Source organism: Notamacropus eugenii, chromosome 5, assembly GCF_028372415.1.
Source record: "Notamacropus eugenii isolate mMacEug1 chromosome 5, mMacEug1.pri_v2, whole genome shotgun sequence".
In the NCBI taxonomy this organism is placed as follows: Eukaryota; Metazoa; Chordata; class Mammalia; order Diprotodontia; family Macropodidae; genus Notamacropus; species Notamacropus eugenii.
The window spans coordinates 103,019,511-103,032,269 of record NC_092876.1 but is presented as its reverse complement, the minus strand read 5'-3'; the positions used below and the strand labels follow the sequence as shown (position 1 = coordinate 103,032,269).

At 39.6% G+C, this 12,759-nt stretch overlaps 1 protein-coding gene across 1 annotated transcript in view; it reads left to right on the top strand.

The window, feature by feature from the left end:
- FOXO1 (forkhead box O1) overlaps positions 1-12,244 on the top strand; it is a 115,947-nt gene extending 103,703 nt beyond the window's left edge. Inside the window, exons 2-3 of the mRNA XM_072610442.1 lie at positions 6,553-7,898; positions 8,398-12,244. Coding sequence (XP_072466543.1) covers positions 6,553-7,884 — 1,332 coding nt within the window. The 3' untranslated portion in view covers positions 7,885-7,898; positions 8,398-12,244. The remainder of the gene's footprint in view (positions 1-6,552; positions 7,899-8,397) is intronic.
- Positions 12,245-12,759: the final 515 nt, after the last annotated feature.

Below are 12,759 nucleotides of genomic sequence, written 5' to 3'. Positions count from 1 at the left end.
ATTAAACATTTCCCAATTACATTTTAATCTGAGTTTTGCAAGTGCAATTAGCTATCGTGTATGAAGGTGTTTCTGACCTGTCATTGGGATATGCTCTCTGCATCGTGTTGTCTCTTTTTGAAACCTCTGCCCTTATCACAATGCCTGGCAGATAGTAGACACTTAATGTTTACTGACTAAGTCACTAGAGAGGGGGAATTTGTGCCTCTCTCTCCACATGCTTTCTGTTATCAAAAGCATGTTTGGGATGCAATGAGCGTCTCATTCTTGGAAGAGGCACTGAACCACTGGCCACATCACTTGTCACTGGGCAGAGTACAGCAGACAAGCAGCAGGCAGTTGACTGGTGAGGGATTGATTAACGTAGAGCCATAGGGTGGAGGATTCCATTCAGAAGGCTTAGGTGTAGGAGATCTAAGACACAGGGATGCCAAGGTTTCAGAGCTCTGGGGGCTGGGCAGGAGAACAGAATCAGAATCTTGGAAGTTGAAAGATCAGAGTGACTGCGGCCTAGGCTGGATGTTGCCTCAGCACTAGCCTAGAATAGACCTGAGGCAAACTACTTTCACTTGATGTTAGGAACACCAGGTACTTACAGGATTCTTTAGAAGACTGGACCAGGGCTAGGAGGTGCTTTGAATTATTTGAGGGCAGAGAATTCAGGAGTATATGGGTACGATTCTTAGGATTGAAAGGGCTTTCAGATACAGTGCTACGTCCTCCATTTTCTCCTTATTTCTAGTGTCCTTGACAGTGGGTTGTCTTGAAATAGAGCATAGCTATACCTCTGAAGGCCCATCACTAGCCTCATTAACCCATTACTGTGATATACATTGTCCAGCATTCCATTTTTTTTTTTTAAATACTGGCTACAGTTAGAACCTTCAGAACCCATAGTATTACAGTGGAAACACAAAACTTGGCAGTGGTGATTTGAGAACACTTATAATTTTTCAATGCACTTTCCATTTTTTCAAACTAAACATATGTTTTGGGGGACTTGGTAATTTCTTTCTGTATAGCACCCAAAGAGTCAAAACTAGTTCTTGGAGTACTTGTCTTACTTTATTTTCACTGACCACAGTCAATCAACAGATATTTTTCCACTCCTGTGCTCAGTACTGTGGAAAATTAAAAAAAACAAAACAAAAGCAGTGAAGTATGACTACAGTAAGTAATGAAACAAATTTCCATAAGCCACACAAAATCAGTCTCCTTAGGTTTTTTGTTGGTTTGTGTAGGTATAGGGGTGTGTGTGTGTGTGTGTGTGAGAGAGGGAGAGAGAGAGAGAATAAAAAGAAAAGTTGGGGAGTCTCTCAGAAATAGCGGGAGTATTATCTAAGACCATCATTCTCAGCCTACCCCTTCCCCTACTCCATACAACAGCTAACTTTGAACATTTGTGCTTTCTGAAAAAGTGAGTTGGAACGTTGTGTGTCATTTCCTTCTGAATGGCTTGCTGAAGTCAGTCAGTGAGTTGAGTGCACGCTGTGTGTGCTGGTGGCAGAGGTGAGGAGTGCGACAGCAAAGTGAGTGTCTTGGAGATCAGGGAACTATAGGTTAGCATATGGGCTACTTGTTTTAATGTTTGTATTGCTTTAAAGAAGCTTCATCCAGCACCAAGGATACTTCCAAAATGCAGTTTTTAAAATCAGTGATCCAAAGTATTCTATAATTCAGTTCAACAAGTAAGCACCTAATTAGGTACTAGAGACTCCCTGACACAAAGGAAACATTTCCTTCCCTCAAGGAGCTTACATTCTATCAGGGAAACATTTGCATATAAATTATGCAAAACACATGCAAAATAACTACTCTCCATCATCTACAAAAACAGTCTTTCATAGTATTGCATAGCTAGGAAGTACAGAAGATAAAGACCAGGATTTGGAGTCAGAAAAACCACAGTTCTAATTCCATCTGAAATACTAACCATGTGATCCTGGGCAAATCACTTAAATAAGCTTTCTGCCTCAATTTTCTCATTTGTAAAATGGAGATGATAATAACACCTCCCAGGATTGTTGTGAGTCAAATGAGATAGCATGTAAAATGCTTTGTAAATAAAACATTGTAAAAATGCTAGTTGTTGTCATTATCACCTATGGATTCAACAGAGCAATGTGCAAAAAAACTTTTTATACTATGGAATAGGGAGGGGACTTTTACTCTGGTAGGGTTAATGAGTTAGCTAAGCTTCTTTCAGACGAATTGAAGAACTGCCTCTGGAAAGGAAGCCACGTGGTTTCATGAAAGATCAATAGGGAGAAATGAAAAACTTGTACATAGTTGTGGGGTGAAGCTGTCGATAACCTTGGCTTAGATGAGCACATGTTGGGGAAGAATTGAACTTTAGTGAAATGAAGAAAGGGATTTGCTGACTTGGTTTCTTTCAAATTAGACAGTGCAGAATATTCAGGATTTGAATAAGGTTCTACTTCCCCTTCCAGTTTCTCATTTAATAGGATGCTAGTTGGTAGTTTTAAAAATGACTCTCTCAGAACCTTGAAAATCATGATTTGCCGCTGCGGAGTCCCACCGGTGCAACTCTACTTTTGTCATGTCATGTCTGTGTTTGGCGAAGATTTGCAGACACGACGTTATTCATAACAGTGCGTATTTTCACAAGATTTACTTCTTCCACACTCCACGCACCCCCTCCCCTAGTTAGTAAATCCTAGCTTCTTTAATGTCCTGCTGGCTGTGTGAAAAACAGGAATTTATGTAACAAACTCAGGGCTGCAAACCTTTTCCTGTTCGGAAAATTTTTTTTAACTGTTGGCAAAGTTAAGAGACAGCTCTGTTACTCAAAGAGCGACCTCAAATGTCCTCTTACAATAATATTAGATTGTAATATTTTTGATGACTAAGGGATTGCTGTATGTTCTGAAGGCAGCATTTTTAGAGAGGGGAAATGTAGGTTAATGGTGTATGGGCTGCTTGACATGTGGGCAGTTTTTTGGGGGCCTTTTTAATAGTCACCCTTTTAAGATTCTTCATCCAGCATTGAGAATACTTTTAAAATGCAGTTTGGACAATGATGTGACCCAGGTGGTTTCTGTAATTCAATTCAAAACTATTGCTTAATCCTATGCTTTGAGGAGATTACTATGAGGCATTTCTCTCTCCCCGCCTCCCCCCTTAACCGGACCTGTAATTTTATCTTGTAATAAATTCCTTTCACCAGTGCACATTGGTACCTGCTCTGCAATTTATAGTCTTAGACAGTTGCCTATGGGCACTGAGAGGTAAAGTAATTTGCCCAGGGTCATACAACCAGTTTGTGTCTGGAGGAGGATTGAACTCAAACCCTAGATCTCCTTACTCTGTAGACAATTCTATAACCACTACTCAGTGTTGCCTCTGTGCTATAGGAGAGACAAATAGTTTGGTAGGTGATGTGCGTGCACACAAATACACACACACACACACACGTAAAACCCAGAAGTGTTAGGGGAGGGATTCAGTGCTCTGCTTCAGCATTTGTGCTGAGGAGAGGCAAACCCTCCCTTTCCTGCCTTCCTAATTTAACATAAGAAACCAGGAAGCTACTATCTAGGAAAATCTTGCTTCCTCTTTACTATTAAACTAATTGTAACCAGGAGTACAGAAATTGCTTTCCTTTATACATTTCATATTAGTTTATCTTGCTATGTGGTTGGGCCAGTAAAGTTCAAAATCTTTAAAGTGTTTCAGGATAATATTCTAGGTCACAGGGGTGGGGAACCTGTGGCTTCAAGGCCACACGTGACTCTCTAGGTCCTCAAGTGCAGCCTTTGAATCCAAACTTCATGGAACAGGTCCCTTTAATAAAAGGATTTGTTCTGTAAAACTTGAATTCAGTCAGAAGGCTGCACCTAAAGACCTAGGAGGCCACATGTGGCCTAGAGGCTGCAAGTTCCCCACATTTGTATAGTTAATCCACTTACATTCCAAGTGTTCCAAACATCAGAATGTCTGGCTTCTGCCTTTAAGGCAAGATTTAAAATTTGGTATGTGGGTTGTTGGTATACCTTTCAATCCCAGGATGCCATGGGAAAGGACAGCAGAGATTTGGGTTTTCATAGAAGCAGAAGGGAGGTCCTGAGGGCTGAGGGACTGTGCATTGATACCTTCAGTGAGTCTCTACACACGTGAAGTGCTTTCTGCACATTTTAAAGCAGTAGGTTAATGTCAGTGTAAAACATTGTAAACAGTGTAAAACATAGTACCCTCGATAAATCATCACAGAGTAATAGTGACTTGAAGCACTGATTCCATTCCACAAAGCACTTTTTTCTGTCATTTTTCAATGAGAACCTGGTAAATATGAAGAGGAGGAGATTAAAAAGGGAGGAAGAAGAATCAGTAATTTTCAGAATCTATCTTCACTGCAACTCTCCTGCCCTCCTCTACCCCTCAGCATGTTGACATTGCCATACTTCAAATAAACCCATATTTAGGATTGTAACTGTGACCCAAAGTCCCTATGTGGTTACTCTGGAGCTCATTTTCACATAGTTCCATGTCGTAATATTTAGATATGATACTGTGAATTAGGGAACATTTCAGATTTTAAATTTCTTAGGTTTAGTTCAGTTAAAGCAAAGCTCTGTGTGTGTGTGTGTGTGTGTGTGTGTGTGTGTGTGAGAGAGAGAGAGAGAGAAAGCAAATGGTTTTTCTCCTTGTTTTTTTCTACATTAAGAGAAAAGAGTATTCAGTTCATAATTTGAAGTGAAATATTTAAAATTACCCTGTTCTGTGATGACCCCAATATAATTATTTCCCTTCAGAAAAATTAAAGTTTGTCCCAAGTTGATGACATGAGGATGTGTGCACTGTGGCTGCATCCCTGAGTCACCACAAACTGAACCAGAACCTCTTTGTGGCTAGAAAGAGGAGAAAGGGAGCTAAGGTACAAGGTCAGTTGAGCCATGAGCCCTCTTCAGACAGAGGGGGCTAAGGGAAGTCCCAATGCATTTCTGTAAACCCACAATCTGTTCTGGTTGTCAGCAAATTTGGCCACTTTACTCCCGGACTAACAGAAACTAGCAGGGTCCTCGGGAGGCTGCAGGCCAAGCTATTAGGACAGTTTGAATTTGGGTAGTTGTGACAATGTTTTCTCCTTCCTACCTCTAGCACAGTGCTGTGAAATGTCAGGGTTTTTTTTTGCTTCTCTGTGTCTAGAGGCTTGGTTAGTAGCAGAATCTAGCTGGGGCTGCCTGATATATCCCACAGAGAAAGGCAAAAACACAATCGAAGCTTGAAAATATTTCTATCCCTCTGTTTCTTGAGGGGTTGTGGGTTTGACCACACTCCTCCTCCCCCATCCCTGTAGTAAGTCCTTCCTATATACTCTGGGGACATCATAATTGGTCTTAATCTTGTTCTGGCCAAAGTCACCTTAGGCTTTCCCAAAAGAGACATATAGACCACATTAGGGTTGTTGCCTTAGTGAATGAGTTCTCTTAGATCTATCCTGTGCCTTGTCAAGTATTCCTCCCCATTCCTTCTTTCCTTCAAAAGACAAAACGTATCCAGTAATCTATTGAGATCGAATAAGGTTCTCTGTTATTTTGTCTTCTAACATTTTCTCTTGAATATATTTTGTTCTCACAGTATTTTCTTTTGAAATTCAGCTTTCCAGTTCCCAAATCATAGACTTGTAGAGATAGGAAAGGGAAAATCAAGAAGTGGGCTGGTTTCTCCCCTTACTTCCATCCAAGATTTCACTAAAGCTATAAAAGGCAGTTAGTGTAGTTGGTGATTCCAGTTATATGTAGCAATTTTAGAGACCTCCTGAGGAGGAGGATTACAGCTTTCTTTAGTGATTTTTCCTAGATAACAGGATTATTTGATAGTGGAAATTTTTTTTTACATTGATGTATTTTCCTGATGTTTTTTAAGGCTTTATCATATATACGAATCCACACACAATCATTCATGAACCCTATATATCATATAATTTTAGGCATCTTTTGTTATTATCAAAGGTACCCTTCCCCAGTCACCTATTCATTTCCCTCCCACATACCCAATGACATAAGCCATCCACTTTTTTTTCAAGTTGTAAATTAGATATCAGAGATAACTTTTCAGCAAAACTGAAAATAAAACCAAAAATAAAATTATGAGTGGCATGAAAACAGGTTTTGGAATTTCACATCTACATGCTATTTGCGTTATTATTGGTCTTATAAGCCTTCTATTTAAGTAGAACTAAGGGAAAAAATGAATTAACTGGCACTTGTACCAGTTCATGTATTTTTCCACATTAAAATATCCCATGATCTTTCTGTGCTTAGAGTAGATTGGTAAATAGTGCTTGCTTACCGTTTTGTCTGCATTGTTAGTTTGTAATCCTTTCAGAAGCCAAATTAATTACTGGTCCTGGATAATTATTTCTGACAATTGAGAATAGGTACCTGTGTTATGGGGTCCTTGGAAATTGTACTGTAATGTCTTTTAAAATTGTACCTACATAATATAAATACCTATATTTCTATGTTGTACGAAAGGTTTTGCAAATGGAGAAAGTACATTGTTTCTAACATGTTTTGTTTCATTTTGCAGAATTCGATTCGTCACAATTTGTCTCTGCATAGCAAGTTTATCCGAGTGCAGAATGAAGGAACTGGGAAAAGCTCCTGGTGGATGCTTAATCCAGAGGGAGGAAAGAGTGGGAAATCTCCTAGGAGAAGAGCTGCCTCCATGGATAACAACAGCAAATTTGCTAAAAGCCGAGGCCGAGCCGCAAAGAAAAAAGCATCTCTACAGTCTGGCCAGGAGGGTAGTGGTGATAGCCCTGGACCACAGTTTTCAAAGTGGCCTGCAAGTCCTGGCTCTCACAGCAACGATGACTTTGATAACTGGAGTACATTTCGCCCTCGAACTAGCTCAAATGCTAGTACTATTAGTGGGAGACTTTCTCCCATCATGACCGAACAGGATGATCTTGGTGATGGGGAGGTACACTCAATGGTCTACCCTTCATCAACCACTAAGATGGCTTCTACTTTGCCTAGTCTATCAGAGATAAGCAATCCTGAAAACATGGAAAACCTCTTGGATAATCTCAACCTTTTGCCGTCACCTACATCATTAACTGTATCAACTCAGTCTTCTCCTGCTACAATGATGCAACAGACACCCTGCTACTCATTTGCACCACCTAATACGAGCATGAATTCACCGAGCCCCAATTACCAAAAATATACTTACGGTCAATCCACTATGAACCCATTACCCCAGATGCCTATGCAAACACTTCAAGATAATAAATCAAGTTATGGAAGTATGAACCAATATAACTGTCCTGCGGGTCTCCTGAAGGAATTGCTAACTTCTGACTCGCCTCCTCACAATGACATCTTGACACCTGTAGACACTGGTGTGGCTCAGCCCAGCAGTCGGGTAATGAGTCAGAATGTGTTGATGGCCCCTAACTCAGTGATGCCAGCCTATGGTAACCAAGCATCCCATAACAAAATGATGAGTCCTAATCCCCACCCACACCCGGGACATTCTCCACAGACATCTGCTGTCAATGGGCGTGCCTTGCCCCACACAGTGAATACCATGTCTCACACTTCAGGCTTAAACCGCTTGAACCCAGTGAAACCATTATTGCAAGTGCCTCTGACTCATCCCATGCAGATGAATGCTGTGGGCCCGTACCCTACTGTGAACAGTTGCAATGGTTATGGAAGGATTCTCCACCAGGAGAAGCTCCCTAGTGACTTAGATGGCATGTTTATTGAAGGCTTGGACTGTGACATGGAGTCTATCATCCGTAATGACCTCATGGACGGAGACACATTAGATTTTAACTTTGACAATGTGTTGCCTAACCAAAGTTTTCCGCACAGTGTAAAGACAACTACACATAGCTGGGTGTCGGGCTAAGACTTAGTGAGCAGGTAAGTTTCCCAAATATTAAAAAAAAAAACCAAAACAAAACCCTACCCTCTGAAAACAAGACTGGAGGGGGAGAAAGGAAAGGCAGTGACTGCTGTAACTCTGCACTGGTTCGGAAATGTTTGATGCTGCTCTGTAAGGGGCAGCCAGTCGATGCCTTCTCATTCTCTGCCCTCTTTGCAGCTTGTTTGTGTTCCACGTCAAGCTTAAGTGTAAAGAGGATTCCTTTAACTGCTTTCAAGATTTTCCTTTGACAGTTAAATGGCTGCCTCTCTTTAGTAGCTCTTCAATAAATGTGTGCATTTGATACACATCAAATGCTGATTTTTTTAAAAGTGGAATTTTCCCCATTGAATGGTTTCAAAGATGTTTGAGCCATTTTGGGTAATTTTGGCTTTATCATCTTTAAGGTGGTGGGTTTTTTAAAGTACGTCTGTTGCTGTTAAGCAAAGTCTGTCCTAATTTGGCTGTATTTTCATTGTTTCTTTTTGATTTTCCCAGGCTACGCTTAAAATACTTCAGATTTGTCTGACAGCAGGAACTGAGAAGAGCAGTCCAAAGATGTCCTTCACCCTCGTTTTAGTTTTCTTGGTAGAAAAAAACAAAACACAACGCAACAAAAAGCAAAAACCTCTGTTCCTTTTTTCCTTTCGTCAGACTTGGCAGCAAAGATACTTTTCCTGTACAGGATGTTTGCCCAATGTTTGCAGGTTATGTGCTGCTGTAGATAAGGACTGTGCCATTGGAGATTTCATTCATTACAATGAAGTGCCAAACTCACTACACCATATAATCACATAATAGACTTTTCAGATCATGTAGAGCTTTGGAGTTTTGTATATAAGCAGTAGATAAAGAATTGTGTGTATGTGTGCGTGCGTGCGTGTGTGTGTGTGCGTGTTTGTATGTTTTTGTTTTTAAGAATATCCATTTGGTCCAAGGAACCGTTTATACTTTTTGTAATGCCGTGATGGTCTCATGTCCTAAGTAAGTTACGCTTTTTTTATTTGTACTACCTGTGTTCCTCTGAACTGAACTGATGACTCACAGTGACCCAAGATCTCCATTCAGCAGCTCCAGGATGGCTTCGGACTTTATTCGTATTGCCACATAATTCGCATGAGAACGAAAGAGCCTGTTAGGAATCATCTGAGTTAATTGACTTATCAATGGTTTTGAAACAGTAGATTAAATACCAGCTCACACAGGTCTTTTCTATTGTTTTTTTTTTTTAATTGGAAGTGGAGTGGAAAGCACATGGTGCAAACATTTAAATGGTTCTGATTTCCAGATGAATGATTTTTATTGCTGTTAAGACTTGTGATAATTTTTTTGGGGGGGCAGGGGGGGAGTAGATACTGAACTGTAATGTTTTCTTCAAATTAAGAGTCTACTTTGTTACATAGTCAGCTTGTAAATTTATGGAATCACAGGTATTGGGCAGCATTCATAATGTTCATTTTGTATTTTTGACTGGATTAGTACTAATTTTATACATGCTTAACTGGTTTGTACACTTTGAGATGCTACTTGGTGATATTTCCATGACTAATCTAAAAAGAAATGAAGTCATAATTAGGATCTTGAATACTAAGCATTTCTGTCCCATTTGGGGTATAGAGAAGTGATGTATAGATATAGACACTTGGTATTTCATGTTTAGGAGGATCTAATATGCTTTTATATATACATTTTTAGAAACTTCATCTGCTTCTCTTTCCATAATAACAGTGAGTACCACAAAGTGTTAAGTATTCTTTGATAGATGCTTGTATGATGCTTCGTCACCTTTATTTCCTAGAGGTCTCATCATGTTTTAGACTAGGAAAGGGGGGATGCAGAACCTTCATCTGAAAGGCCATAGAATCATAGATCTAGAGTAGGAAGGGACCCCTGAGGGTCCAGTGGAATTCCTTTCTTAATTTGAGGAATGAGGAACTCAAGGCCTAGGGAAACAAAGTGATGTGATCAAGGTCACACAGCTGATGAATGTTAGAGGTGGAATCTTGACCCAGATCTTTGACTCCAGAACCAACACTCTTTCTGCAGTACCACATTGCAATCTTGTTATTTTTACAAACTGGAGTTTACAAAAAAAGTTAATGTTCAGTTTAGCATTAGCAAAAAGTCTATCATGTTTTGGTCATGACCCCCTGCATCATGTTTGCTATATTCCAAAAGTTTGGGACTATTGTCCTTCCTTGAAGTTTTGTTTACACACACACACACACACACACACGCACACAGACACACACACACACATACACACATTCTCTCTCTCTTTCTCTCTCTCCCTCCCTCTCTCTCCCTCTCCCCCCCTCCCTCTCCTCCCTCCTTCTTTTGTTTTCCTCAGATCACTTAGTGCACAAAGCACATTAATTTGAGGGTGAGGATTTTTAAATGGAACAGTGCTGATTATGGAAGACTTGCTATTCATAATACAGGTGGGTTTTAATTACCACACCAACACTAAAAGAAGTTGTTTCAGAATCTCAATTCATGCCTCTTAAAGGAAAAAAAGTCTTAGTACAAGTCAAAAATTTGAAGATTTCTTCAGCTTTCACTAACTTAATTTATCATTCCCATCACTTTTAACACTTTCCAGTCACCTGTACTTGCGGGCTAAGTTAATTGGAGCTCAAGTCCCATTTAATCAATCAGTATTTTCAAGTCATTCTTTGAATGTTCCAAGACAACAAAATAAAAGACCAGGTGCACAACAGTGTTCATTTTGGCTTGTTAGGAACACTGATTTCTTTGCATTTGTCTGTGTACTTACCCCACATCACACTTGCTTTGTCTTGCATGTTAATTACATCTCTCTTGGCTTTTCTCAGCCTTTCAACTATGCTTAACAAAAATGCAGCCACTGTAGATGACAGACAGTCTATAGGCCAGCTCTATTGTAGGCCTCCCACCGTGGCATTCATCATCTGAGTTGCTGATGATCTCAGGACGTGGAAAATCCTTCCAGCCACCACATACATAGCTATCTCCATTGGTGGCCACTCCAAAAAGTGGTCTCCCCATCTCCTGAGTACTACAATATTTGCACTGTGCCTGTTTGATTATTTTAAATCTTAGCTTCCCTAATTGGTAGTCTTACTCTATCAAGTATAACCTGTCAAGTCATGGTGCCAAAGTATCTCTTAAATTTTAAAATTCCTTGCACCATCATATTACTGTTTTACCACAATACATACTTTCCCCTTACCATAGCATGAGGCCCCCTCCATCCCTGCATCCATTCCTTTAATTAGAGAGGCAACTAAAATTACCTTGTGAACTTTTGACTACTAGGTAGACTGATAGGCTTACTTTTTTTTTTTTCCCCTATTTTCTTGGGCCTATGTTTTTGAATTTCTTTTTCTCTCACAATCTCTTTGTGTCAAATTTCTGATATCAATCCCATACAACTCTGGGACACCGTTAAGTCCGATGAAGGGCATTGTGTCTGTTTTGATAGCAAACATTATGTGACCTCTAGTAATTTTTTTTCAGTTAAGAATACTGAGTTTCTGGAATAATTTAGTTTTGTCAATTACTGTAAATGATTGCTTGTGAAATGTGCAAATGATCTTACCTATGCAGCCATGTTTGATTTATTTTCTCTGGTTTGTACTGTTATTAAAAGTATATTGTATTATAGAACTATTCAGATATTTTAAATATAAAGATGTATTGTTTCCGTAATAGATGTATGGAATATATTTAGGTAGTAAATGCATTAATTGGGAAGCTATGCTTTAGCAAACTGACAAAATGCTTAAGTTTATAAGCAAAAGTTGTAACCCCAAAACTGGTAATGAACAGAGCATCCCTAAGAAGAGGATGGGAAATCTAAAATTGGACCAATTTTCAAACAGTATAAAATTTGCACTTGTTAAACCACTGGATGTATGTTATCAATACTTTCTCCCTTCCCTTTCCCCTCCATCATCCCTTTATTTGAAATTCTTCCTTTCAACTCTTTGGTTTCTTAATTTATAATTAATTTTAAATAAGGTTACCCTTGTGTTTTGTTGTTTTGTTTTCATTTTGGTAATCATTATGTTTAAATGCAGCATGGTTTATGCAAACAGAACACAACTTGGCATTAAAACTAGCCTCCTACTTGAGGGTGTTCCACAGACCAGCAATATCACCAGGGGTAGGCATGGAAACTCATTGGCTCATGGCAGCGGTCACAGCCTCTGTCTCACCACTCTGGTTCAGTAACATTGCAGACTTCAAGTTCATACTTAGCTATTTTCTGAGAAGTGCCTGATGATGATGTACTTACAGACACAAGAACAATCTTTGCTATTATTGTACAAAGCCATAAATGTATATAAATTGTGTTAAAATAGTTTGGTGTCTTTTTTTTTTTAACCCCTATTGTGAAGGATGAAGTAGGATTTTTACAATTAGTAGTGACTGCAGTTGGGCTCCGATGGCCGCAATTGTACAGTCCACTCAAGTTTGGAAATTCCTTGACTATTTCCATAAGCTGTTCTGTTGAGAAACATTTTTACTGGGGCCAAATTTGAGCCCCAAGGAGAGACCAAATAAAACCCCCTATCAGCCAACTACCTTTGGAGTGCCACATTCCAGAGATGACTTGGGATGAGTGTCTCAAACTGTGTCTGGTACTTTAATTACTCAACTTGTTCAAGTTTACTGATGTGCTAAAGGCAGGTTGAGAAGTCCTCAGGGGCTCGAGGTGCTCATGAGTCAGAAATGCCTTTTAGCAGCAGGGTCTATGGAACAATGGCCTTAGAAGGTCATTGTGCATTGGAAATGCTCATGCATTGAAGCCTACAGTGGAGGATTTCAGTCTTTCTTAAAGATTTGTTCAAGTATGATTTGTAAGTATGCACTTTA